This window comes from Bos grunniens, chromosome 11 (assembly GCF_055505025.1).
Source record: "Bos grunniens cultivar Pamir isolate PY7600 chromosome 11, Bosgru_T2T1.0, whole genome shotgun sequence".
Taxonomy (NCBI): domain Eukaryota; kingdom Metazoa; phylum Chordata; class Mammalia; order Artiodactyla; family Bovidae; genus Bos; species Bos grunniens.
The window spans coordinates 61,819,534-61,846,998 of NC_141175.1; the positions used below are offsets into that span (position 1 = coordinate 61,819,534).

At 48.1% G+C, this 27,465-nt stretch overlaps 1 protein-coding gene across 6 annotated transcripts in view; it reads left to right on the top strand.

Annotated features, from left to right (window-relative positions):
- NCK2 (NCK adaptor protein 2) overlaps positions 1-27,465 on the top strand; it is a 115,313-nt gene that overhangs the window by 74,551 nt on the left and 13,297 nt on the right. For 3 of the 6 annotated variants that reach the window (XM_086326672.1, XM_086326666.1, XM_086326667.1), the window contains 3 exons: positions 13,844-14,085; positions 20,886-21,099; positions 26,554-27,263. In XM_086326672.1, the coding sequence (XP_086182798.1) occupies positions 26,748-27,263 (516 nt within the window). In that variant the 5' untranslated portion in view covers positions 13,844-14,085; positions 20,886-21,099; positions 26,554-26,747. The remainder of the gene's footprint in view (positions 1-13,843; positions 14,086-20,885; positions 21,100-26,553; positions 27,264-27,465) is intronic. The other 3 variants (XM_086326669.1, XM_086326668.1, XM_086326670.1) reach the window with 1 other exon arrangement.

A 27,465-nucleotide genomic window follows, 5' to 3' on the forward strand; every position in this document is an offset into this window, starting at 1 on the left:
ATAACTGAAACCATGAAAGATCAGTTTAAGGGGAGCAGTTTTTGGTGCTGTGTTAACGAGCAAGACAGTAGCAGAAGCAGTTTTGAATGGAGGCCAGTGGCCCTCAGTGCTTGCTGAGGGGGGTGACCGTGTCTACCTGCTGGTCCCCAAGTGGGGGCCAACCCTGCATCTCACTGTGAAATGACATCTGCCTTCTGAGCCTCTTGGAGTCGACTTTGACCAACAGTCACATTGACATGTGAATTGATGGAGTTGGAGGCTCTCTGGCCTGCCCTGGCTCTCCCACCTGTGTGCAGACCTCCCCAGGCATAAGTGGGCAGGCCATGGTCAGGGGCAGCCCAGGGCAGCCCCCAGCTCACTGGGGGAAGTGGAATGCTTCATCCACAGGGGGCATTTCTGTAGAATGCTGCTTTCTTTCTGGCGCCCCCCACCCCGCAGTCCAGGACTCGGGGAATGAGTGGGAAATGCAGGGAATCTGAGGACCACCCTACTCCGGCCCCCAGTCAGCCTCGCTTTGGTTGGAGGGATTGGGCATGAAGAGCCTGTGCTCTTAACCTGAGTTCTTACAGTAGATTTTGTGACGCATACAGAGATAACAGTTTGCCAACCAAGGTCTAGATAGTCAAAGCTAATGGTTTTTCCAGGGGTTGTGTACAGATGTGACACTTGGGCCATAGAGAAAGCTGAGTGCTGAAGAACTGACAGTTTTGAACTGTGGTTCTGGAGAAGACTCTTGAGAGTCCCTTGGTCATCAAGGCGATCAAACCAGTCAATCCTACAGGAAATCAGCTCTGAATATTCATTGGAAGGACTGATGCTAAACTCCAGTACTTTGGTCACCTGACAGGAGGAGCTGCCTCATTGGAAAAGACCCTGATGCTGGGAACGATTGAATGCAGGAGGAGAAGGGCACAGCAGAGGATGGTTGGATGGCATCACCGACTCAGTGGACATAAGTGACTAAGTCGTCCGACTCTTTGCGACCCCATGGACTTAATTCCTAAACAATAACAGCAACAAGCAACTCAGTATCAAAAATACATATAACCCAATAAAAACAGGGACCAAAGATCAAAATGGATATTTGGCACCCACCCCCAGATGTGGTGGGCTTCTCTGGTGGTTCAGACAGTAAAGAATCGTCTGCCAGTGCAGGAGACTTGGGTTCAATCCCTGGGTCAGGACAATCTCCTGGAGAAGGGAATGACTACCTACTCCAGTTCTCTTGCCTGGAAAATGCTATGGACAGAGGAGCCCAGCTAGCTTCAGTCCATGGGGTTGCAAAGAGACAGACACGACAGAGCGACTGACACTTGCACTTTTTCAAAGCCCCTCTTTAACTGTCAGAAGCAGGGTTGCTCTGGACCAAGCGCAATTTCTGTGCTGTGGATGAGGCGTGGAGATGCCTCCTGGTACTGTGTCAGCATCCAGCTTTCCATCCAACCCCACATCATCTTCCCAGGCAGAACTGCCTTCCTCCTGTTCTGGCACAATAGGAGAATCTCCACTGCCTCCCAGCCTCCCTGATGCTCACATCATCAGCCTGGCCCATTTCTGTCCATCTAGTGTTAAAAGGCATTGCCCCTGTGGTATTGGATCATGGACACAGTGAGCTTTTCTGAGTTGATTCATCATCTATGCTGTCCTTCTGGACAATGAATGACTTTGTCTCCATTTGCTTTCAATTGAGTTGTTGTTCTGTTGCTTCTTGAACTGCAGGACTCTTTATATATTCTGGGAACCGGTCTTTTGTCATTATATATACTGGTTACTTTACAAGTATCCTATTTTTAAAATATTTTTTGACGTTCTTTGAAGTCTTTATTGAATTTGCTACAATATTGCTTCTGTTTTATGTTTTGTTTTTTTTGGCCTCAGAGGCATGTGGGAATCTTAGTTCTCCAACTAGAGATCAAACCTGTACCCCCTGCATTAGAAAGTGAAATCTTAACCACTGGACCATCAAGGAAGTCCCAATTTCATCATATTTTTTCTATTTCTTTATTTTTAATTAGAGGATAATTGCTTTACAACATTGTGTTGGTTTCTGCCACACGTCAGTGTGAATCAGCCATAGGAATCCATTTATCCCCTCCCCCTTGAGCCTCTGTCCCATCTCCGTCCCCATCTCACCCCTGTAGATGGTCACAGAACACGGGATGGAGCTCCCTGAGTCACATAGCACATTCCCGCTGGCCGTCTGTTTTACGTGTGGGGTGTATACGTTTCCATGCTACTCTTTCAGTTCGTCCCACCCTCTCCTTCCCCCACTGTGTCCACAAGTCTGTTCTCTGTGTCTGTGTCTCCCTTGCTGCCCTGCAAATAGGCTCATCAGTGCCATCTTTCTAGAGTCCATATATATGGGTTAATGTACGATATTTTTTTTTATCTTTCTGACTTATTTCACTCTGTATAATAGGGTCTCGGTTCATCTACTTCATTAAAATTGACTCAAATGTGTTCCTTTTTATAGCTAATATTCCATTGTATATATGCATACCACTACTTCTTTATCCATTCATCTGTTGATGGACATCAGGTTGCTTCCTTGTCCTAGCTATTGTAAACAGTGCTTCAGTGAACTTTAAGATACATGTGTCTTTTTCAATTATGGTTTCCTCAGGGTATGTGCCGGAGAACGAATGGCACCCCACTCCAGTACTCTTGCCTGGAAAATCCCATGGATGGAGGAGCCTGGTAGGCTGCAGTCCATGGGGTCGCTGAGGGTCAGACATGGTTGAGCGACTTCACTTTCACTTTTCACTTTCATGCATTGGAGAAGGAAATGGCAACCCACTCCAGTGTTCTTGCCTGGAGAATCCCAGGGACAGGGGAGCGTGGTGGGCTGCCATCTATGGGGTCACACAGAGTCAGACACGACTGAAGTGACTTAGCAGCAGCAGCAGGGTATGTCTAGTAGTGGGATTGCTGGGTCATATGGTAGTTTTATTCCTAGTTTTTTTAAGGAATCTCCTCCAATCTAACATCCATAGTGGCTGTATCAATTTGCATTCCCACAAACAGTGCAAGAGGGTTCCCTTTTCTCCACACCCTCTCCAGCATTCATTTGTAGATTTTTTTGGTGATGGCCATTCTGACCGGAACAAAGTGATAACCTCATTGTAGTTTTGATTTGCTTTTCTCTAATAATGAATGATGCTGAGCATCTTTTCAAGTGTTCATTAGCCATCTGTATGTCTTCTTTGGAGAAATGTCTATTTAGATCATCTGCCCACTTTTTGATTGGGTTGTTTGTTTTTCTGGTATTGAGCTGCATGAGATGCTTATATATTTTGGAGACTAATTCTTTGTCGGTTGTTCCATTTGCTATCATTTTCTCCTATTCTGAGGGATGCCTTTTCACCTTGTTTATAGTTTCTTTTGCTGTGCAAAAGCTTTTAAGTTTAATTAGGTCCCGTTTGTTTATTTTTGTTATAATTTCCATTAGTCTAGGAGGTGGGTCATAGAGGATCTTGCTGTGATTTATGTCAGAGAGTGTTCTATGTTTTCCTCTAAGAGTCTTATAGTTTCTGGCCTTACATTTAGGTCTTTAATCCATTTTGAGTTTATCTTTGAGAAAGTATTCTAACTTCATTCTTTTATACGTAGCTGTCCAGTTTTCCCAGCACCACTTATTGAAGAGGCTGTCTTTGCCCCATTGTACATTCTTGCCTCCTTTGTCAAAGATAAGGTGGTATCCATAGGTGTGTGGGTTTATCCCTGGGCTTTCTGTCTTCTTCCGTTGGTCTATATTTCTGTTTTTGTGCCAGTACCATACTGTCCGTGTGTTACATACTGATGACTGTAACTTTGTAGTATAGTCTGAATCAGGAAGGTTGATTCCTCCTGCTCCATTCTTTCTCAAGATTGCTTTGGCTGTTCAGGATCTTTTGTGTTTCCATACAAATTGCCAGTTTCATCATATTTTGATCTGGGAGGATTGGTAATTCCCATTAGAGAATCGAGATTTATTTGAACTAGAATGATTTTTTACTGTGTCAGCTATGCATACCACTATTTATATACTTTAATGCTTTCCTATAAAAGGGAGTCTTATATTCTTACAGCTCTGCTATAAGGATTATGTGTATGCTTTGTATTGCTTCAGTGTTCAACATCCTGTTTTTAAATTTGGGGACTGTTAAAGATAAATGCAAAGTTTTCAAATCATTTTATTGACAGGTATGTCTCCAGGTCTGAGACAGCGCTTCCTCAGTAGTTTAATGAGCTTTGCTGAACTTTCATCTTTCCTTTTCTGTTGCTGCTCTTATCAGTTGTCAGAAAAAGTTGGAATTTTGCCCTTCCTTATTGATCTGTATTTCATGAATATTTATGTATATTCTGTGTATTTTCCCCCTTTTTCTCAAAGTAGCTGAATGACACAAAATTTTAAATTTTAATTGAAATTATTCCATGGCTTCCCTCATGAATGAAGAGCCCTTATTATGTAGAATAACAATGACGGTATCAAAGGTGAGTGCGAAAGTATGTGTTATCGATTCAGTTGTGTCTGATTCTCTTCGACCCCCATGGACTGTGTAGTCCACCAAGCTCCTCTCTCCATGGGATTTCCCAGGCAAGAATACCGGAGTGGGTTACCATCCCCTTCTCCAGGGGATCTTCCCTACCCAGGAATCAGACCTGCATCTTCCTGCATTGCAGGCAGATTCTTTACCACCGAGCCACCAGGGAAGCCCCTATCTAAGGTGAGATTGTTTTAAATAAAGTTCCTTAATTGTGATTCTGGCTGCACATCAGGACTTGAGCACAGGAAGCAGCATCTCAGTGTCTTGTGTCCATGAGAGTTCTGGTGGTGGAAGCCACACAGCTGCTGGCAAAGAGCACCCATGCTGCTGTTCATGTGCTCTCTGGGTACACAGGCTCAGGCCCTTACAAGTGCTCGGTTTATGAGGAGACACAATCCTTGTTTGCGAGGAATCTTATTCAGCGAGAAAACAGACAATAAAAATGTACGTGAGATCCCAGTAAGTGCCAGGGAGAGAGAAAGCAGAACAGGAAAGTGTGTGTGTGTTGTGGGGGAGCAGCTGTGGGTGCAGCGGTTCTTTCAGATGAGCTGGGCGGACACTTGGTTTCATCAGGGTGGGCTGTGAATTTGGGGAGGGGGGAGGGGGCAGGGGAGGCAAGAGGAGCAGAGAGTGTGAGCTTGGAGGAAGAGCTGGCCTCGGATTGTGTTCTCCTGTGGTGGGAAGGGCACGAGGCTTGAATGGAGGAGACACAACCTACCGTTCCTCCGTTTAGGAGCATCACAGGCCACTGCTGGGGAGGCAGACTGCGAGGGTGGAGACTGACCCAGTTGGGGAGAAAAAACTGTATGGTCTGGGCCCAGGTGGGGCTGGCTTGGAGCTGGGCAGTGGAGGGTCTGACGGTGGTAAAATTTGAGAAGTATTTTGAAGGTGAACTGAACTGAAATGAAATGAATGGGGCGCATGTATTCTGCGAGACGTGCCAAGATTTTTGCCTTTTGGGCACGTGGACGGATGTTCATCTTATGCTCATGGACTCAGAGGGGGCCTGGGGAGACGGGGGGTGGATTTTGTGGTCACTCTTTGATTGGTTTTCTTTTGCTGTGGTTTGGTGTAGATGGTGAAGAGTTCCGTTTGGGTGAGTTGGAGAACAGTTGGAGGTGTCTCAGAGGTGGGGGAGGGGTCCACGTCTTGGGGGGCAGGGCTGGAAGCTGCACTTGGGAGCAGCTTGTTTAGAGAGGGAGCAAAAGGATAGAGTCGAGGCCCCCCAGACAGCCTAGGTCAGAAGCTTGAGGAGGGGCCTGTGAAAGAGGAGGAGAGAAAGTGAAGTAGGGCTGGGTGCTCCAGGCAGCGGAGCAGAGGGCAGCCCTTCAATGGCTAATGGACAGTGTCTGCTGTCAGCAGGCAGGAAAGACAATCCAGGAGAGAGAAGAATGACCTAGCCAAGAGAAATGGCAGTGACCACAGGACGGGTTCCTTCTTGAAGAGCAGGGTGGGCCCCATTCAGCGCAGATGAGGCTTTCCTTCCCCAGGATCCCCTGCGTCGCCTGAGGTTACCTGTTCACCTGTTCACTGTGTGGGAGAGCCCGTTATGTGCTGACAGCGGCTGCAGCCACCCGGCCTAATGGGAAGGTCAAGGAAAGGCACTGATGATTCAAGGTTAATATGCACCTGCCTCATCACCCTTCTACAGAATGACTGATCTAGCCAGCCTCAAAGAAGACCAGGGTCATAAACAGCTTTAAAATGTTGCCAGTCCCATTTGTAATATAAACTTACATGGATGAAATATGATTTATTGAATTCAATTCAAAACAGAGACAAAAGGACCAACAAAACGAGTGTAATGTTTTACCTCTAGCATATTAACCTGTAATTTCAGAAAAATACCTGTGTGCACACGTAGATATAGACGTATCCAAATATAGAGCTATGAGCAGATAATTGGTTTAGAGAGCAACCGGTAAGAAAAGAGACTGACTACATGGGGGGGAAAAAGTCATCCTTACCTTGATTTTCAACATACATTCTGAATTAGTCCAATAAGGTAATCTACTTCAATATGGGTCTTAAGGCTTTTTCTTTATAAGAGCTCATGCTTTCATTGCAGTCAATCAATTATAGAAATTCACTCAAATAGAGGTTTTCAGTATGACAACCCACTCCAGTATACTTTGCTAGAGAATCCCATGGACAGAGGAGCCTGGAGGGCTACAGTCCATGGGGTCACAAAGTCAGACACGACTTAGCAACTAAACAAGTAGGAAGAATATTAGCCTGGCCCCCAAAGATGTCCACATCTTCCTCCTTGGAAACCTGTGAATATGTTAGGCTATGTGGGAAAACATGGGGGGAAGGAGGTTACTGATCAGCATATCTTGAGGGAACACCCTTGTAGGCCTTTGTGACCACAGAGGCCCTGTGAGCAGGAGAGGAGGCAGAAGAATAAGAGAGGAGCCTGCCTGGACCAGGGCAGTGCCCAGAAGCTGGAAGACATAAGGACCATTCTTCTCTGAACTCTCCAGAAGGGACATGGCCCTGCCCATACCTTGACTCAGCTCCAGTGAGACCCAGCTGGGACTTCTGCCCCACAGAACTGTAAGGGAATGAACTTGGGCTGTTTCAGGCCACTAAGTCTATGCAAGTGCCTACAGCAGCCCAGAATGCCACAAGTAACCATGCCAAGGTCAGCCCAAACAAAAATAACACTTTCATTGTTTTCTCTCATTTATCACACTGTTTTCCCCCCTTTGTTTATTTTGCAAATACTTTAAAATAGTACACTTGCTTTAAGGAGACTCAGTCAGGGAAACGGTGTCAGAAGCAACTTTTAAAGACCTAATAAATTCTTTATTAAAGTTTCAGGTTGCGTGGTAGATAAGACTTGCCAGATGCCAACTCATTTTACAGGAGTTGGCAGGAGCCTGTGATGCCCTGAGGGGAACAGAAAGGCCAGTTGGTGGCTTTCTGCAAGCGTATCACTAATTGCAGCTGCTAGACTTCAACTTCAAGTAGGACACGATATAGAATCTCATGTTGCTCCAGCTCTCAGCAAGTTAATTAAGCCATGATGCGAGTCAAGGTATTACTGCTTCCCTAAGGCACAAAAATACACTACATGTAAAGGAGAAAATAAACAACAGAACGGGCTTGGCACACCTTCCTCCATGGGGACGGGCACACGGTCAAAGATTGTATTTAGTTGCTAAATTGTGTCCAACTTTGCAACCCCATGCAGCGTAGCCTGCCATGGACAGACTCCTCTGTCCATGGGATTCTCCAGGCAAGAACAGTGGAGTAGGTTGCTATTTCCTCCTCCAGGGGATCTTCCTGACCCAGGGATCAGAACCCACGTCTCCTGCCTTGGCAGGAGAATTCTTTACTGCCAAGTCACCAGGGAAGCCCAGTCATAGGAGGAGCTACTAGCATCCCCCTGGTGCCCATGGGGCTGTTTCCTGACTGTGAGCTCATCCCAGGTCTGCAGTCACCCTGTGAAGCAGAAACGATGGATCTACAGAGACACTGAATGAATGATGAAACTGGGGCTTAGAGATGTAAGATAACCTGTCCACATCCACAGGCTGGAAAGTGCCTGAGCCAGGATTCAAACCCACGAGAAGGGTCTCATCCCAAAGCCTGAGCGTCCCCCACTGTCCTCTCTTACATGCTAGTACTGGGCAGGAGATTTTGGCAGTCTGGCCCCCTGACACTAACCATCAGTGTGATAGCATGCATCGTGCTTTCATGCTGACTGTGATTCCCGTTCTGTGTGTGGGCACGGGGCTCAGAGCTGTTTTCACAAACTCCTGGAGGAGGTGGTCTTCTTGCCCCACACGACAGAAGGGCAGCTGGGCTGAGGTGCACAGCCGACTCCAACCCAGGCTTGTATGACATGAAACCTCGACCCTTAATCACGACATCACTGGGCTGCTTCCGGGGGTCTGGGTACCTCCTGGAGCGAGGCAGATACTGCTGTCTTGTCCTATAGAATGAGAGGAAGGCCAGGGGGATGCACAGAAGGCCCAGCTAAGCACATGATCCCAGATTATTGTTTTTTATGTTAATTTTTATTTGCTTGGCTGTGCTGGGTCTTAGTTGTGGGGTCTTTGATCTTCATTGTGGCAGGTGGGGTTTTTAGTTGCAGCATGTGAACTCAGGGTTGCTGCATATAGGATCTAGCTCCCCATGCAGCGATCAAACCCAGACCCCTTGCACAGTGGGCAAGAAATCTTAGCCACTGGACCACCTAGGAAATCCTGAACCCCAGACTCTTTATTCAGATTTTTTGTTTCAGTTATGTCCAAGTGGTTCAGCTTGGCCCCCGAGACCCCTTTGGGAGTGTTCATGAGCATTTTGGGGTGTTGGTTGTTCTGAGAATTATGTAACCCAGCCCTAAAGCAGCAAGCTGAAGTTAACAGGCTCCTTTTTAGAGAGTCCCAGAATAGGATTGATATTATTTTAGGAGTTAGTGACAACTGCAGGGCCAAGAAAGTTTTATAACTATTCCAGTCTGTTTGGGTTTTTTTTTTTTTTTTAATCTTTTTCCACCCAAGACTTGAAAAAGCAGCTTAGCATGTTAGATTTTCTGAGTTTCTTTAATTCAGTATAAAATAGGGTTTTTCTTGCTAATCTGTATCACTAACTCTTAAAATTGTATGACTGGTCGCATGACATGAAACATGATCTGGCTGCAAAATATTAACTTTGTGGCTCTTCTTTCTGTTGGCTATAGGTAGGTGAATACTAGCTTAGTGAATGAAGGCAAAAATTTGATTTTCTTGACCTGCCCAAGCTAGAGGGGTAAATGTACACTACGCTTTGTATCTGACCTCAGTAAGTCCTAGACCACATCAGAGTCCCATTTCTGACATAAAATTTCTGTAGTCAGTTAGAAGGTACTTCCTCAGACTTCCTTCTGTTACGGCTTTTCCGTATTAGGAATTTAAGTCCATTTGTACATCTGGTTTATATTGGGGAATAATCTTATTTCAGCGCCAGCCTCTTCTTATTACACAGTTCATCCTACACTCATATCAGACTTCTCATCACTGGAAGGACTGGCTCCTCTTGGCCTCCTGGAGCAGTTTCCCAGGACCTTGGGTGGAACCCCCACTCTCGCCCCCCTATCCTTACTAACAGCTTCCTCCAGGATGCCGACCAGCCAGCAGCCTCTACAGCCTGAATGGCCAAGGGAAGACAGAGTGGGGTCTGTGGCCTGGGTGCTGGTGGGCGGGGTGGGTAGACCTGTGCACTGACTGTGATTGGTTGTTGATGGGGGGTGTGGTTATTGTTGTAGTTGTTGATGGGGGAGTGTGGTCATTGGGGTGAGGTGGTTGATGGAGCGCTGTGATTGCTAGGGTGAGGTGGTGGTTGATGGTGGTCTGTGATCACTCACCCAAGAAGTGAGCACAGGAGCACAACCCTGGGCTCAAGTCCTGGCTCTGTTGTTCAGCAAGTCACTGAATCTCTGATCGTCTCTCTCTAAAGTTCACACTTCCCCAAGAGGTGGGTGTTTGGAGATTAAATGAGCACCCTGTGCACACCAATGTCCTCCCCTAGACTGAGCACTCACTTCCAACACTCCCTGCTCCGGACCCAGGAGGAGCACCTTCAAGGAGGGCTGTCAGAGTCACCTGAGGCCTGTGATACCCTAGGGATGTTCAGCCCCCGCTCCTAGGGGTCCCAGGTGACCGATGAGGGTAGAGCCAGGCACAGCATGTTCTAGGCTCCTTTCCCTGTGATTGTCAACCTGCACTGAAACCTACCATGCCAGCCAGAGCCTAACTTACCAGCTTTTTCACGCAGTTAAATTGTACAGAAAATTTATAGATTGCTTTGACTGGTCTTGAGTGATGTGCTGTTCTTGTTAAAATCTCTCTTTAAAACAACTGTAATTTAAGACACAAACCTGGTACCCCAATAAAATACTGTCTGAACCCCATTCCTTTTACTGCTCAGGCCCCTCCCCTCACGACTGAAAAAAGAGAAATGACCTCCATGACCTTCAAAAATCAAACCTGACAGTGAGTTTAGTACATGTGGAGACACCCATGGACTTGAGATTTTCTGAAGGTAGATAACAGTATTGCCTACAGTTTGGAAATGAGCTTTGTGTAAACTGTCTCCCTGGATATTGTGTACATTATGCATAAGGTTTATTAATCATCTCCTCCGTCCCCAAAGGTTTGTTATCTGTAAGTCTGGAAGTTAATTCATGAAGGAGGAGAACATGTATTATTTATAAGTGTCTTTAGCATCTAGCAGCAGAGAGTGTCATGTTATTTAAAAATGGGATTCATTCTTCTGTGGAGTCAGTGCGCTAGGTCCCCTCTGTCATCCTGAAGTAGCCCCTGTAAATAATGAGAACTCCTCCCTGTCAGAAAAGGAGAGGGTTTGAGTCAAGAGCCTTTCCATTATTCATGTCTTCCTAGTTTTGAGTAAATGTGTAGTCGTTTAAAGGACTGAATGTTGAATTTTTCTGTTGCAAACATACTGGCCCATCTTCTACCCGAGAAGTTAGGAAATAGCTCATAACTATAGTCATTGTGGAGCTTCCCCGGTGGCTGAGTGGTAAAAAATCTTCCTGCCAATGCAGGAGATGTAGGTTCGATCCTTGGGTTGGGAAGATCCCCTGGAGGAGGAAATGGCAACCCACTCCAATATTCTTGCCTGGAGAATTACGTGGACAGAGGAGCCTGGTGGGCTGTGGTTCATGGGGGTCACAAAGAGTTGGATATGACTGAAGAACTAAACAGTAACCATAGTTATTGTAGTCATTCAGATACACTTTTACTATTTGTTACTTCGAGAACTGACTTTCTGAGGTATGTAATATACTGAATTCTTTGTTGTTTTGATAAACTTTTAGTTTTGGAGTCATTTTGTATTACGGTTCACTCTTGGTATTGCACATTTGTGGGTCTTGACAAATGTGTCATGACATGTGTCCACAATAGTGGACTGTATCATGCAAAATTGTCAGACTGCTCTAAAAATCCCTGTGTTCCACCCAGTCATCCTTCCCTCTGTCGCTGATCTTTGCAATGTCTCCATAGTTTTGCCATTTCTGGAATGTTATGTTCTTGGATTTATTGAAGAAAACATGACACTTTTTAAAGCATGATTTAGCTGATTTTACTCAGGGAAGTACTTTGAGGGACTTTTGCCATAGTTGAGAGAGACTGGGCTCACATCCACCTACAGGAGGGAAGAGGGAGGGAGTTTGTAGTCCAGGAGTGAGGAGGTAGGGAGCACAGAGAGGAAGCATCAGAGGTGAGAGGGCGTTGCTGGCTGTACTGACCTCACAGGATACCTCCTAAGAAGAGGCGTCACCTCAGGATTCTTGATAGAATGCAGAGAGTTGATGCCTAGTCTGCGCAGAGAATTCAGAGGAGTCTGACTCAAGTTTGGTCACGGAAAGAGTCTTTGTGAGAATCACAGTCTGCAGCCTTCTCGTGTAGGCTTCTTCCACGTAGTCTTATATGCATCTGAAGTTCCTCCATGTCTTTTCATGGCTTGACAGCTCATTTCTTTTTATCACTGAGTAATATTTCACTGGGGCTTCCCTGCTGGCTCAGTTGTAAAGAATCTGCCTGCCAGTGCAGGAGACGCAGGTTCAATCTTTGGATTGGGAATATCCCCTGGAGAAGGAAATGGCAACCCATTCCAGTATTCTTGTCTGGGAAAATCTCACGGACAGAGTAGCCTCGCAGGTCTCAGTGAGTCAGACACAACTCAGGAACTAAACAACAACAATCAATAACATTCCATTATTTGTCTGGACCGTAGTTGATTTAGCCATCACCTCCTGATGGACAGCTGGATGACTCCCAAATCTTGGCAGTTATGAATGAAGCCACTATAAACATCTGTGTTTCAGGTTCCAAGAATAATTTTATATTTATGGAAAAGCTGCAAAGATAGTGCAAAGCATTCCAAATATCCCCCACTCGGTTTTCTAAGTGCTAACATCTTGCCTGACCAGGGACATTTGTCAGAAGTAAGAGTTGGTTAGTGGTAAACTATTGAGTAACTTCACTTTGTTGCTGTTGTTATTTAGTCACTCAGTCATGTCTGACTCTTTGTGACCCTGTGGCCTGTAGCCTACCAGGCTCCTCTGTCCATGGAATTTCCCAGGCAAGAAAACTAGCGTGGGTTGCCCTTTCCTCCTCCAGGGGATCTTCTCGACCCAGGGATCAAACCCATGTCTCCTGCATTGGCAGGCAGATTCTTCACCTCTGAGTCACCAGGGAAGCCCCAGACTTCACTTGGATTTCACTATTTTCATATTTGAGGATTCAGTCCAAGATACTACTTCAGTTTGAGTGTGTCATAGTCATTAAATATGTTCAGAAAATTCAGCTTATCCTGAGAAAATGGATGGATGTAACGATGTCAGCTATAAGAATCTGGTATTACTTAACCAATGAACAGAAGATGAAGTGGTTGGATGGCATCACTGACTCAATGGACATGAATTTGAGTAAACTACAGAAGGTGGTGATGAACGGGGGGCCTGGCGTGTTGCAATCCATGGGGTCGTAAAGAGTCAGACACGACTGAGTGACTGAACTGAACATATTTAATTATGGTACGGTTATTTTATGTAGAAGATTTTGGAAGGCTTTTGTTGTTTTAAGCAAAGCATACAGAGTTCCCACTGTGCAAAATTAAGATTTGCTTGATAAGGTCAAGCATTTTGTCCTTTCTAAACAAAATACTAAAGCTTGTTGAAGGAAGGTCATCTTAAGGTTTTTTCAAGACCCCAGAGACAGCCAGTTGCCGACTTGTTTTTTAAATCCTTTTATTTTGTATTGGAGTATAGCTGCTTAACAATGTTGTGATAGTTTCAGGTGAACAGCAAAGGGACTCAGCCATACATATACATGTATCCATTCTCCCCCAAACTCCCCTCCCATCCAGGCTGCCACATGATATTGGGCAGAGTTTCCAGTGCACTACAGTAAGTCCTTGTTGGTTATCCATTTTAAGTATAGCAGTGTGTACATGTCCATCCCACACTCCCTAACTATCCCTTCCCCCAGCCTTTCCCCTGGCCACCGTAAGTTTGTTCTCTTAAGTGTCTGAGTGTGTTTCTGTTTTGTAAGTAAGATTCATTTGTACTGTGTCCTTTGAGAGTGCACATGTAGGGGATGTCATACAGTTTCCCCTTCTCTGTCTGACTTGCCTCAGTTCGTATGATATCTCTAGGTCCATCCATGTTGCTGCAAATGGCATCACTTCATTCTTTTTGATGGTTTCCAAGTTGTAATAAAAGCTGTCAGGGTGTAGTTTTCCAAGTGGATGCAGTGGTGTTTGGCCAGGGCTCTAATGACTCTCTTCAAATGTTTTGCTGGCAGAAGTACTCCATGAAAGATGACAGAGGAGGTCATCGTCATAGCCAAGTGGGATTACACAGCCCAGCAGGATCAGGAGCTGGACATCAAGAAGAACGAGCGCCTGTGGCTACTGGACGACTCCAAGACGTGGTGGCGGGTGCGCAACGCAGCCAACCGGACAGGCTATGTGCCGTCCAACTACGTGGAGAGGAAAAACAGCCTGAAGAAGGGCTCGCTGGTGAAGAACATCAAGGACACGCTTGGTGAGTGGTGGGCGTAGTGGGCCCCTGGGCTGTACCCCAGCCCAGAGGCGGAGCACCCTCAGGGCAGGGGGTGGGAGGGGTTGTCTTTTTCATTTGTGTTTGAGGAAAAAAAGGCATCTTTCTACTTGTCTTTTTTAAAAGTCTCTGGACTTTGAGATGCAGTGCAGAAATAGCCTGTCATTTCCTCAAGATGTTCAAGTTTGGAGGATTCTGTAAGCTGACCCTTCTGTGTTTTGAACCTCCACCTCCCCCCCTTTACATCTCAGTCTCCTGGCATCAGTGTTCTGGAGGGGCCTGAGATGGGAATTAGCCCCTCCAGGCACGTCCACAGCTCCGCCCGGGTCATTCCATCCAGTCTTTTTTCCCACTAAATCCTGTGCATGGGGCCTTTGTGAGTAGAGGAGATGGTGAAAAGCACCTGGAACCTGGTAAATTGTTTCCCCCTGTTGAATTGGCGGCATTTCATACCACAATTGCTCATGGTGGCAGCTAAGGTGAGGACTCGGAGGAGGTGGTATGATGCCGAGGCCGCTGCGGTGACTCACAGGGGGCCAGCTGGGCACCTGGCTTTCTTCCCATGCGCCTGTCCCCTTCCCTGGTGTCTGGACATGAGAGAGGCCACCTGGGTCCACTGGAGTTGATGGTGTCCAGTCTCGCCTTCGTGTGGGCATCAGGCTGCCTTGCAATAGTCACGGCTGCAGAGGGAGTAAGAGTTACTTCCTGAAGGTCAGGTCTGTGATATCTCCTTCCGTGAGCACCATATAGTGACCCCTGAGACCACTGGCTGTCACGGAAGAGTTTGCTCTTGAAATAGGTCAGTGTTATCACCCACGTTACATGTCCTTGAAGTTTTCCTTTTTATTTCTAACCTGAGAATTAGTTTCATTTGAGGGAGGGGAACAGGTAGGGAAACTGAAAGGAAAATTAAGCTCTGAGTGTGGTAAGTGTTGCAAAGTATTCATCTTTCATTTTCTGCAATCTTAAAGAGTCCACTGACTTTCTTTGAAACCATGTGAAGCCTTCACCCACTGGAGAGTAATTTTGTGTCATGGGTTAGGTTATTTCCATGACTCTGGAAGAGAAATGAGACACTGGCCTGTGTGTGGATCATATCAGCTACTGTAGACTGTGCCCAATGGAGAAATTCCACTTTTCATGAGCAATCTGATTATTTTCCATGAAAGTGACTGCATCACTTTTCCATGAAAGTGACACCCGTTTGTCTTTTTTTCCAAGCTTGTCACTTGAAAGAAAGACTGTTGTCCTGTGTGTATAACTCTCCATTAACTGTGATCTAGAATTTCGGAAAGCATGAGTAGGTAAATACTTTAGGAGTGCCCTGAACTTGGTTTTATTTTTTCTTTTCCTCATCCACTCAAGTCCCTTTTTTTTGGAGATGCTCAACATTGTTGATTTGTTTTGTCTTCTTTCTTATACTTTTTAAAAAATATATTCTGAAGATTCTAGTAAAAATGATGTTGTTTAGTCACTAAGTCATGTTTGACTCTTTGTGACCCCATGGACTGTAGCCTGCCAGCCTCATCTGTCCATGGGATTTTCCAGGCAAGAATACTGGAATAGGTTGCCTTCTCCTCCTCCAGGGAATCTTCCCGACCCAGGGATCAAACTTGCATCTCCTGCATTTGCAGGTGGATTCTTTACCGCTGAGCCATAGGGGAAGTGCAATAAAGAATGAAACATCCAGAAATGGGATGGATTGCTGGGGAGTGAAATAAGGTGAAGGTAGCCCTCCAAGTTACCCACAAATCCCCTTGAACAGCTTGTCCTTCCTCCCTTCAGCTTTTAGAACAAGAAGACAGCTGAGCTGTGAAGCACATCTGTGCTCGGGTTCAATTTTTCAGGAGCCGTGGTCAGTCTCTGGGACTCCAGGACTCAGGGGGCATCACTCAGCCAGCTTGTCCACGTGTGGAGTGCCAGGTTTTCTCCCCCGCCCCAACAGATGGCCACCCAGCTCTGCAGGCTCATGTCTCCTTCCACGGAGCCAGCCAGTTCCATTTTGGGAGAACACAGATTGCTAGAAAGCTCTTCCTTAAATAGAATCAACATTCGCTCCTCTGTAACTCTCTCCGTGCAGCTCTCCTTGGCACTCGAGAGCTGTGCTGGGGAACCGTGCTCCTTTTCTGGGGACTGACCACCCTTCTCCACCCTTCCTCCCCCGTCAGGCCTTGGAAACGTTTGCGCCAACCGTTATTTACTGTAGAAACACCAACAAAGTTATGTTCTGAACATCCGTATCAATACACAGCAGTTAATGTTTATAGTCTAAGCAGTGGTCCTCAACCTTTTTGGCACCAGGGACTGTTTTCGTGGAAGACAGTTTTTCCACCGACTGGAGGGGTGAGGATGGTTCCAGGATGATTCGAACACATTACATTTATTGTGCACTTTATTTCTGTCATTCTTACATCATCTCCACCTCAGATCATTAGACGTTAGATACCTGAGATTGGGCACCCCCGCTCTAAAGGCTCATGGGGTCCAGTATTCCCATCGCCTGGGAGAAACGCCCCGCTTCGTGGTTGGTCTTTTTCGCTTTGATGTGTTTACCCTGCTCACCCAAAGCCTTGCTTTTCTTGGACAAAGAGACCTTGTTGTCTTGGCTTGAGTCCTCCATCGGCCCCTCAAGCAGTGTCACTGAAAAGGGAGGCGCCCGACAAGAGGTGGAGTGACTTATCTCTCCATCATCAGACCTGACGTGGCATCAGTGTTGAGAAGGAAGGTGCGAAGACTTTCCCCATCCTCTCCTGCCTCCCGCTGGTCTTTGGAGCTAAGCCTTCCAAGGCTTCCAGTTTAAATCGCTGTGACCTGCGTGCTGTCGGAATTCCAGTGTGATCCTAGATGGATTACAGAGCCAGTGGATTTTCTCTCCACCATGCATCAGAAATAGTGAAAACAGGCTCAGAAACCACACCACATGTGTCAACCTTCTAATAGCTACTCATGACATCATCCATGTTTGTGATTCTCCTGCTATGGTTAAAGCCAGATTAAGATTTCCCCGGCAGACACCTGGCTTGGCACAAAACAGCACAGACTTCCCAGCAAAGTCCCTGTGTACCACATGCGTGGTGACATCTCTGGTTGCAGACAACTGATCCACAGAGCCTCTCTGGCTTTTTAACATTCCCACACTGGGTTGAGGTTGGTCGCCACTTTAATTCAGTCACTTCTCATCCTTTGTTAGGCAGAAAGCAGTGTGTGTAGGCATGCTCAGTCGTGTCCAGTCTTTGCAACCCATGGACTGTAGCCTGCCAGGCTTCTCTGTCCATGGCATTTTCCAGGCAAGAATACTAGGTTGCCACGCCCTCCTTCAGGGGATCTTCCCGATCCAGGGATCAAACCTGAGTCTCTTCTGTCTCCTTCATTGGCAGGCAGACTCTTTACCATTAGTGCCACTTGGGAAGCCCCTAGACAAAAAGCAGAGCCTTCCCCCCGAAGAGCTCTCTGTTAGGAAACAGATAACATTCTTTCTTTTCTTTTAATAATTTATAGTTAAGTAGAACAACATGAGCACTTCTTTGCATACAGGCAGTGCATTGATGCATACATGGAGCCATAGATCTCTCGTATTCAGCTCATGATCATGAACAGTCAAAGAGAACTTTTCCACTGATAACAAGGAGCCGTCCTTATGAATTGCTTCTCCTGGCAGAGTGCAGGTAATGTTTTAAAGGCTCAGCACATCCCTGGGCTCCGACCTGGCCTTGGTATTTCCATGACCTGACTCATAAAACCATGCAGGTGAGGTGTTGTCAAGCCATGTGCTAAATCTTCTTGGCTGGGGAGGTATTTTATCGAAGAGCTATCTTTCTTGCTACTTCTCGAGAGTAGCTGGACCCTGCTGCAGTCCCAAAGGTTAGCTGTCTTCTCAGTGGTCACCTTAGGCCCAGGTACTGACCAGGCTGCCTATAGAACCACGGCTCCATTATAACCTGTTAGTAGCCACCAGTGGAAGGTTGGCTCCAAGGCCCACATGTCCACTGCTGACTACCTCCCACGGTGTCTTGAACCAGCAGTGGGCTGCCACCAGGGCTGTTCCTTAGCCTTGGCCTCTATGTGACCTGACCTGAGGCCAGTTAGTCACCTGCCGGTGGTTAGCACCAAGACTCCACCTCTCTGAGTTCATGCCAGACCCAGGAGCAGAGAGAGGCTGCTGAAGGACCACTGCTCACTCTCTGAAGTACACCTTGTGCTGTCTGGGTTGAGGCTTGTGGTTGGACAGGGACTGGTCCCGGGAGTGAAATTCCCAGGTTCCTCAAAGTGTATCCATGTGGGGTTGACTGAGCGACTTACTTCTGCAAGAAAAGGCACAGATGGGACAACTTGGGATTTTTTTTAAAAACTTTTTTATTTTATATTGGAGTATAACAGATTAACAATGTTGTGGTAGTTTCAGGTGAAGAGCAGTGGGACTCAGTCGTACATGTACATGTATGCATTCTCCTCCTAACTCTCCTCCCATCCAGGCTGCCACATAACATTGAGTAGAGTTCTCTGTGCTGTATGTAGGTAAATTTGTTTGTTTGTTTGTTTAACCAACTCGAATATCAGGATTTAACTGGGTGGGCATTTGACAGGACTTTATAGCAAAGATAGGCAGCTAGGATGTTAAAAGGAAATTCTAGTGGTATGAGGTTCTCTATTTTAGAGATGAAAAACCAGGGTCTTATTCATAAAGCTTGAGTGGTGTGTGAGTATGACAGTGAACATGTGTTGGTGTTAAGGCCCTGGTTTTGATGGCAGAGTTGTGTTGAGGAGGAGGCTGTCTGTGTGTGTGGAAATGCACACCAGGTATTGAGGTAATGGGACAGGACATCGGGAGCTTGCTCTCAGACAGCTCAGGGAAACAGATATCCTTTGTGCTGTTCTTACAACTTTACCAAACATTAAACCAAATGGACAGACATAGTGGCCTAGGTTCTATTCCTGGGTCCGGAAGATCCCCTGGAGAAGGAAATGGCAGCTCACTCCAGTATTCTTGCCTGGAAAACCCCATGGACAGAGGAGCCTGGCAGGCTGCAGTCCATGGGTCGCAAGAGTGAGTTGGACATGACTGAGTGACTAAACCACCATCACCATTCAGAGATCAGAGGATCACCGAGCACCTGCTGAGATCAGACCTGAAAACGAGGCTGCCACTGGGCGTGAACATGCCAACTGAATCTTCCCCAGAACATCCCCAGGCCGTGGCTCAGGACTTTCTGTAATCATCCAGCAGTCCTTTGTGGGTCTGCAGCAGGCAGGGGAGCAAATCTTGCTTCTTGCTGGATCAGTCCAGGCTGCCTCAGCCAGTTCAATAAACACATCTTTGTTACAACAGAGACGGGAGAGAAAGACGGTCAGAAAGCACCTCGGGGCCCCACCTCTGTGATGCTGCGGCCTTGGGCTGCCCTTTCAGGCCCCACAGGTCTGTGGGTCTCTGCTGTAGTCACAAACATCCACGGCAGGTCTGAGCAGGGCAGGCAGCAGGCAATCTGTCCAGATGAGCCCAGGGCAAGGAATGCCACGGTCCGTGATTATCTCAGGCTGATCTGGAGTTGTTCCTCCTTCTCTGTCCCTTGGAAGTCCCTCTAAGCTCCTTGATTCCTGCTGAGTCACCTCTGGGAACAATAGCCCAAGGCTTTGAGATGAGTGTCGTTGTGCTGTGGGACCAGCCCTGTGTCCTTGTGCATGTCGGGAGTGAAGCCCAGTGGGACGGAAGAAGGGGTAGCGCTCAGCCCCTGGGTCTTGAGTGTGGGTGGACCGGAGGAGCTACCCTGGCCCGGATGCGTGGGGCTCATTGGAACAGTGGTGCTGTCCCCCGTGGGCCACTGGAAAGGACTGGACAGTGCCCCTCGGCTCCTCTTTTATCCTTCTAGAAGCATTGGTGCATCCAGTCACTCCTGGCCCCACCTGCAAGGCTGTGTTGGTTTTCTCCCACCCGTGCTGTGCCCTGGGACTGTAGAGGACTAGCTACTTCACGAGCATCCTTTACTCTTGGCCCCGAGGGACTCACTTATCAATAACTAACCCGGTTCCTTTAATGTTGAGGGGAGCGGGAGCTGTTAATGAAAATGATTGAGAAGCCAAATGTCCCAGGAGTACACCTCTTCCCTTTCTGTAAATTGATTTCCATTTTGGCAGCAGTCTCTTTGGCAGCAAGCACATTCTCTTGTCTTTGTCATTCATAGGCTTTTGGTATGACATGATTTCTGTACTCAGATAGCCCTCAGAATTGTCATCTCTTTGAAAGCCTGTCTTTTATCAAACTGTTCATTGAAGGAAGGCATACTTATTTTAAAAATTTTTGGAAAATAGGATAAAACAGAAATCACCTGTGATCTTATCACCCAGAAGTAATGACTTTTGGCGTTTCCATTTGTTGGCTCAGTATACATGTAGAATCAGAATAAGATTGCGGAGGGGACTTCCTGCTGGAGTCAGTACCGGCTGTCACCAGGCAGTTGGTGCTCAAGTATCTGCCCTTTCTGCCAAAGCCTGATTTCAACACATGCTAGAAAGGAGGTTTACTATATGAGTTTGGTCTCCTTGCTTGGTCAGTGGTCAGGATGCTCAGTGTTTTTGTATTTTCTATAAACAACCTAAGAGGAGAAGCTCATTCTTTACATTTGTCTTATACGTAGTTTGGTTTTCTAGGTTGAATGTCCATAAAGGATAAGAAAATTACTGATAGTCTTTCTACATGTCATTTAAACATAACTTCCTAAATGAAGTCACCATCTAAGGAACCAGTACAAAAAAGTACTTTTTTTTTTTTTTTTTTTTTCATTTCAAAAAAGTACAAAACCAAACCACTCCCCTGATGCTGAAGCTCCACTACTTTGGCCACCTGATGCAAAGAGCCGACTCATTGGAAAAGACCCTCAATCTGGGGAAGATTGAAGGCAAAAGAAGAAGAGGGCGACAGAGGATGAGATGGTTGGATGGCATCACAGACTCAATGCACATGAGTTTGAGCAAGCTCCGGGAGATGGTGAAGGACAGGGGAGTCTGGTATGCTGATGTTCATGGGGTCACAAAGAGTCAGACATGACTGAGGGACTGAACAACAACAAGCCACCCCCTGAGTTTGTATGTAGCGCATGCAAAGAATATTGAGAGAGATCAGTTTGATTTTAAACATCCAGCTTCTCTAATTATCTCTTTACTATGTTATAGCAAGGACTCTGGGTTTTCAGAGCCACTTTTAACACTTGAGGTTTACCTCTTCAGTCTCTGCCGTATAATCTATACAGTTGTGCGAACCTGAATTACATATAACATGCCATAATTTAGAACTCTCTAGCTTTCTGTCTCACGAGATCATTCACAGTACAGACGACCTGCCAAATGCAGTGCCCACAGACAGTGGAGACGTCTACAGAAACTGTGGTGCCAGCACCCAAAATAAACTTGGATTTGTTTCCGTATATCATGAGCGTCCAAGTATTTAGAACAAAAAATGTAAAACAACTCACAACAGATCAGTGGGTGGATAATTAGAGAGAAAATAGAGACAGATTGTTCAGAAGAATGCTAATGGGAGAAAAGCCAGGAGGGGCCATGGGAAGGAGGAGGGGCTGCCCCCTCGAGAAGCCGGGGAGAAGCAGGTGTGCGGTGACATGGGGGTTGTGAAACCAGATGCGTCATCCCCTGGCCCCTTGTGCCCCAAGGAAGGACGAGGACAGCAGGTAAGGTATTTCCCAGCAACTGGCACCTAAGTTGCTTCTTATTAAAATAATCATTTTTCTACAGAACACCCTTTCTTGACTCAAGTTACTCAAGTGGGAGCCTTCAGTTATAGAAGAAACGTAGACTAAAAATGCTGAGAGTTTAAGTAAAGCCTTCTTGCTGTGTTTCTAACTGTGCTTCCCCATATGGCCTGGCTCATTTTTAGACCCCATGCATATGTCTCAAACGTTCCTTTCCCCGATTACACATTCACGCCTGTTCCCAGGAGCCAGTGTGGGTGCGGGGAACATTGTTCAGGGTGGGTGCCATGGAGCTGACTGCAGAGCCCCTCAGGCTGCTGGCCAAGCAGGCTCCTTCTCTCCTGCACCCCCACCCTATGCCCACCACAGCTCTAGGTACAGGAGGGCAAGTGGGCATCTGGAGAGCTCCTGCTGACCTGAGCTGGCCAGGGTCTGACTGTCAGGCATCAGTGATTTTGGGTAGGCGGGATGTTCCTTTGCTCCTCACCAAGCACTTGTTCACATCATCTTTGTCTCCAAGTCATTCCCTGATCTCTCCAGGCTGCTGTCGCTTTTTCTCAACTCTCAGCTTCCTTTCTCTGCTTCTGAACTCATGGATTCTGTGAGCGTCTGGATTGTCCCAGTGGTTCTCACAGCTGGGAAGCCTCTGGAGGTCACATCTTGGGGAGTGTTCAAGCTGGGGCTGTGCCTACGTTTCCTCCTGGAAGCCAGCTGTCCTGGAGTAGCTGCTGGCAGGGAACCTTCATCTATTTTGTATTTTTGATTTTTCAGGAGCAAAACAGAAGCAAAACAGTTGAGGGTCTGACTTGGGAAATTTACAAGTGGGCATTTATAGTGGAGCGTGAATTGGTGGTGAAGTGGTCGAGGTGTCTTTCTGCAGTGATGTGAGGTAATGGTCCTGTCATATTAGCCCGTGTGTTCAGCCAAACTCTAGTGACAAGAGTTGGCTGTAAGAACCAGATGGACCACTTACAGTTCTTCTGTGGTTGTTTCTTATAGCCTAGTATGTACAGTTGAGTTTGAAAAGTGAGGTTCATTTGACAGCTTGGTGTCTCTGTAGAATCCTGGCAAGACCCTGGAGATGACCTGGCCCAGAGCTCTTCTGTGACCATCAGGCAGGTTGACATACTTGTCCCGGGTAACAAAGTGCTTCGTGGCACAGCTGGGAGCAGCCCAGGGCCAGGGTGGGTGGCGGGAATTGGGGTCTGGAGCCCAGCCCCTTAAGACCTCTCTTGGAGCCTGCATGTGCCTCGTCACCAGCGTGTGCCTCGTCCAGAGTGGCATGTGGTCCTAGAGCCTTGGGAGATGGAGTATCTCTTTTACTCCCTCCCTGAAGGCCCACTTTGCACTGAGGAGCATCTTCTCCTGGGACACTTCAGAGGGGCCCTCGTGTCTCAGCAGCTCCCAACCCAGCAGGCAGGACTGGTCAGCTGTGCACCCCCCACCACCCAGTCCCACAGGAGCATTTTAGGGAAAAACAGACACATGCACATCTCTGGAGAAAGCACCATCTGTTGTTTTCTCCATTGGACCTTTGTCCTCACCCAGAAAGGAAAACAACGTATGGACTGATAATAGCAGTAAACACCACAGCCACAGTTGTACAGCTCCTGCTGTGCGCTGGACACTGCACACGTCCTTTCCTCAGGCTTCGGACTCTCACGGTTGCCCCACCTACCCCTGCAGGGCCACTGACATCCTCGTGCTACAGATGCAGAAACCCAGTAGAGAGAGTGCAGAACTGCCAGGCCACAAGCCAGTGGGGCAGGAGCTGAGCTTGGAGCCTGGTCAGAGCTGGGGTTCAGTTGTCTGCCAGCCAGTCACCCCACAAATGTGTTGACCCTGTGTGCACTCTGTTCTTCGTTATTGTATTTCATTTTACCGAGCAGGTGTGGGCTCAAAAAGTTGCTCTTGTGAGCCTCTGCCAGTGACAGACGCTAAGTGATGCTTCAGAAGGTCATAGTGAATGCTTGCCACCTCCCAACCACCGCCCCACCTCCCCAGGCACATCACATTCAGAGATGCTTGTGCTGATGGATCGGGTATATGTGTTGAGAGGTACTAAATATGTATTTTTAATTACAATTTATAATGAAAACCTTTCAAAAATTCTTTACCCTGGCATCTGTGCTACCATTTGACTTTCACATTTGGTAGAAAATCCTATGCTTCTGAACCAGTTTTTTTTTTTCCCAGGCTTACACATTCAGTTATGTTATTTGACTGCCTGCTCATGGGGAAACGGGCTCTCTTAGGAGCAGGAATGGAAGTTCTGCTTCTGGACTCGTGGATCCATTGATGGTGTACTTTGCCCCAACACATCTCCCTCTGTGCCAGCTTCTGGCAAGTCTGCCCACGGGAAAGGGGACCATCTGGGCACATGGATGGTGACTTGCTCCTTTGTCCTGTCAGCTCGACCCAGGCCATGTGGGTTTGCCACAGGGATGGGAGGTCCCATCCATCCAACAGCCATCCATTTCTCCTTCCTCCCTCCGGTCCTAGACATCCCCTCCCTGAACTTGGGGCTCCGTATGGCATATAATAGCACATTTCATTGCAGGGTAAGGTGTAAGCCTAAGGTGCACATGCCTAGGAATAAAAAAAGTAAAATCTCCTGGGTTTACTGCAACTTGGGAGAGTGGGGGCACAGAGGGTGGGTCAGGAAATGGTGCCCTCAGGTTCCGGGAACATAGCCTGGCTAGAGTAGGGCCTCCTGCCCTGGCCGTGGAGTTGCTGGCTTACAGACATGTGGTGCCTGGACAGGGGAGGATCTCAAGGCATATGGAGGGGTCAGCAGTGCGTACTTAGGGGTGGGGGGCAGGGGTGGGTATCAGGCTGCTCCTAATTAACCTGAGCTCTCCTGGCAGCCCAGGTGTGTATCCCTGAAGAGATCAGTCTGCAAGGACTGATGAGGCAGACAAACTTGTGATGGTGAGATAGAAAATGGAGGTTGTTAAACTGGCAAACGTTAGTTGAATGCCCGCCCTGAACCAGGCCCCAGGCCCTGGGAAGATGAGTGCGGCAAAGGGAGAGGGCGCTGGGCAGGTGGGTGTGTGCTCCGCAGGCCTGGGGGCCCCAGTCGCCCATGAGGAGGACCTCACAGTGCTGCTCATGTTTTTGATGGGTCTGGTGCTGAGCACATCCAGGGATCAAGCCCCATTTTCCTTTGGAGGGAAGGCACCTAGCGAGTGAGTGACAGTGGTGCTGAGCTGAGTATGTGTCTGGGGCAGAGAATGCCAGCCTGGGTGGGTCCACTCTGGAAGCCAGTGCCCAGCTCCCCATGGTCCAGGCCATCATGACAGCTCCTCTTATTCCTTTGATCTCCCCACCCAACAGGGGAGTAGGAACAAAGGAAATTCTCAGAACCAAGCTGTGTGCTGTTTGGTCCCTCAGTCATGCCTGACTCTGTGCGACTCCATGGACTGTAGCCTGCCAGGTTCCTCTTTCTGTGGAATTTCCCAGGGAAGAATACTGGGTGGATTGCCATTTCTTCTTCCAGAGGATCTTCCCGACCCAGGGATCTAAGTCTCCTGCATTGGGAGGTGGGTTCTTTACCACTGAGCCACCAGGGAAGCCCACACTGTCTTTACTGCAGGGAATTAAGGGAGAAAGAAGTACAAGCTATCCATAGAAGTGCATTGTTGTCCTTCTGGGAAAAAAACAAAGATCTGCCAGTGGCCACAGTTTCCCTACTGTGGAAGCTCCCATGCTGGTGTAGCTCGGAGGCATGGTGGGCAAGTGGCCACCTCTCAGGAAAGCCCAAGAAGCACAGCCAACCCCGCAGTCCAGGGGCACGTCCCCAACTCAGGCATCGTGCCTTCCTTCCTAGGCTCGCTTCTACAAGGTTGCAGAATTCTGTGCATTTTAAGCAGGTTAAATCATTTTTACCCTAGGGCTTTTCAAGCTGTATTACACCTCATGCACAGGAAGTGATGTTTCAGGTGACAGCTTGGCCCTGACTCACACATGTAACCGAAGCAGCCGTTCTATGTTTGATGCACTCTGACATCTTCTGTTTTGTTTCCTTTTAAAAAGAAGACAGTGCATACACACAGGCTGCTCAGACCCCCTTAAACTGATTTTCTGATCCACTTGTGGGTTTGCCACCAGAATATGAAAAAGTCTGCCTTAAATTTACTGCATGCGCTGTTTTTTCTAAATCACTCATCACTGCTTGTGCGAAATCTGTGCAGTTTTGAAAGACGGGAAGGAAGGAGAAGGGTATGGGTTTCTCCCCAGGGTTGCCACCCTGGGAGGGTGCCGAGTATCCCCAGAGTGGAGGACAGGTGGTGGCCGGCAGAGCAGGACAGGCTTGAGGGGTCTGAGAGCCATGGAAGGTCTTCAAGGTCATTTGGTCCAATTTCCCACCCACAACACAGAAGATACCTCTGTCCTGATGCAGAAGATATTTGTGTACCGATGCCTTTTTGTTTTGTTTTCCTCCTAGTGGCATATGGCTGCTCTCATCATTTTCAGACTTTACACTGTTTTATCCTCATGGTTTGCTGGTGCTCTGGCTTTTTTCTTTTTTTTTTTTTAAAAGGAAAGCAGAGATGAGATATGGTAATTCCCAGCTTTCAGGCATTTGGCCACTGTTACTTCTGTTGGTGACTGGCTGGTCACCAGCCAGGGGGCCAAGTCCGTTCTGCATCAGTGTGCAGGCGCTGCCCCTCGGCTGGGGCCCTGCGTGGAGCCCTTGCGGGGTCCCACTCAGCTGAACCTGGTCCCTGCGCTGAGCTTTGCTGTTTCTCTACAGGCCTCGGAAGGACCCGCCGGAAGACGAGCGCACGCGATGCCTCCCCCACGCCCAGCACGGACGCGGAGTTCCCCGCCAATGGGGGCGGCGCCGACCGCATCTACGACCTCAGCATCCCCGCCGTGGTCAAGTTCGCGTATGCAGCAGAGCGCGAGGACGAGCTGTCGCTGGTGAAGGGCTCACGCGTCACCGTCATGGAGAAGTGCAGCGACGGCTGGTGGCGGGGCAGCTACAATGGCCAGGTGGGCTGGTTCCCGTCCAACTATGTGCTGGAGGAGCTGGACGAAGCAGCCGGCGACGCGCCTGGGGGCTCAAGCCTGCGGCCCGGTGCCACGCTCAGCAATGGGCAGGGCGCGCGGGCGCTGCAGGTGGTGCAGACGCTGTACCCTTTCAGCTCGGTCACCGAGGAGGAGCTCAACTTCGACAAGGGCGAGACCATGGAGGTGATCGAGAAGCCCGAGAACGACCCCGAGTGGTGGCGCTGCCGCAATGCGCGTGGCCAGGTCGGCCTGGTGCCCAAGAACTACGTGGTGGTGCTGAGCGAGGGCCCGGCCCCTCACGCTGGCTCCGGACCCGCGGGGCCTGCTCGTGCTGGCCGGTTCGCAGGCCGCGAGTGGTACTACGGGAACGTGACTCGCCACCAGGCCGAGTGCGCACTCAATGCGCGGGGAGTTCAGGGCGACTTCCTTGTGCGGGACAGCGAGTCCTCGGTGAGTGCAAGATGGGGTGGGTGGGCAGAGGGGTGTGTATGTGTCTGGGTGTGCACATATGTGGGCATCTCTGTGTGTGTACCAGGCATATAGGGCAACTTCTTCCTGCTTAACAGCAAGTCCCCAGTGAGTACAGGGTTGGTGGGTGGAGGGGTGTGCATGTGTGTGTGCATCTCTGTACCTGTGTACCAGGTGTGCAGGG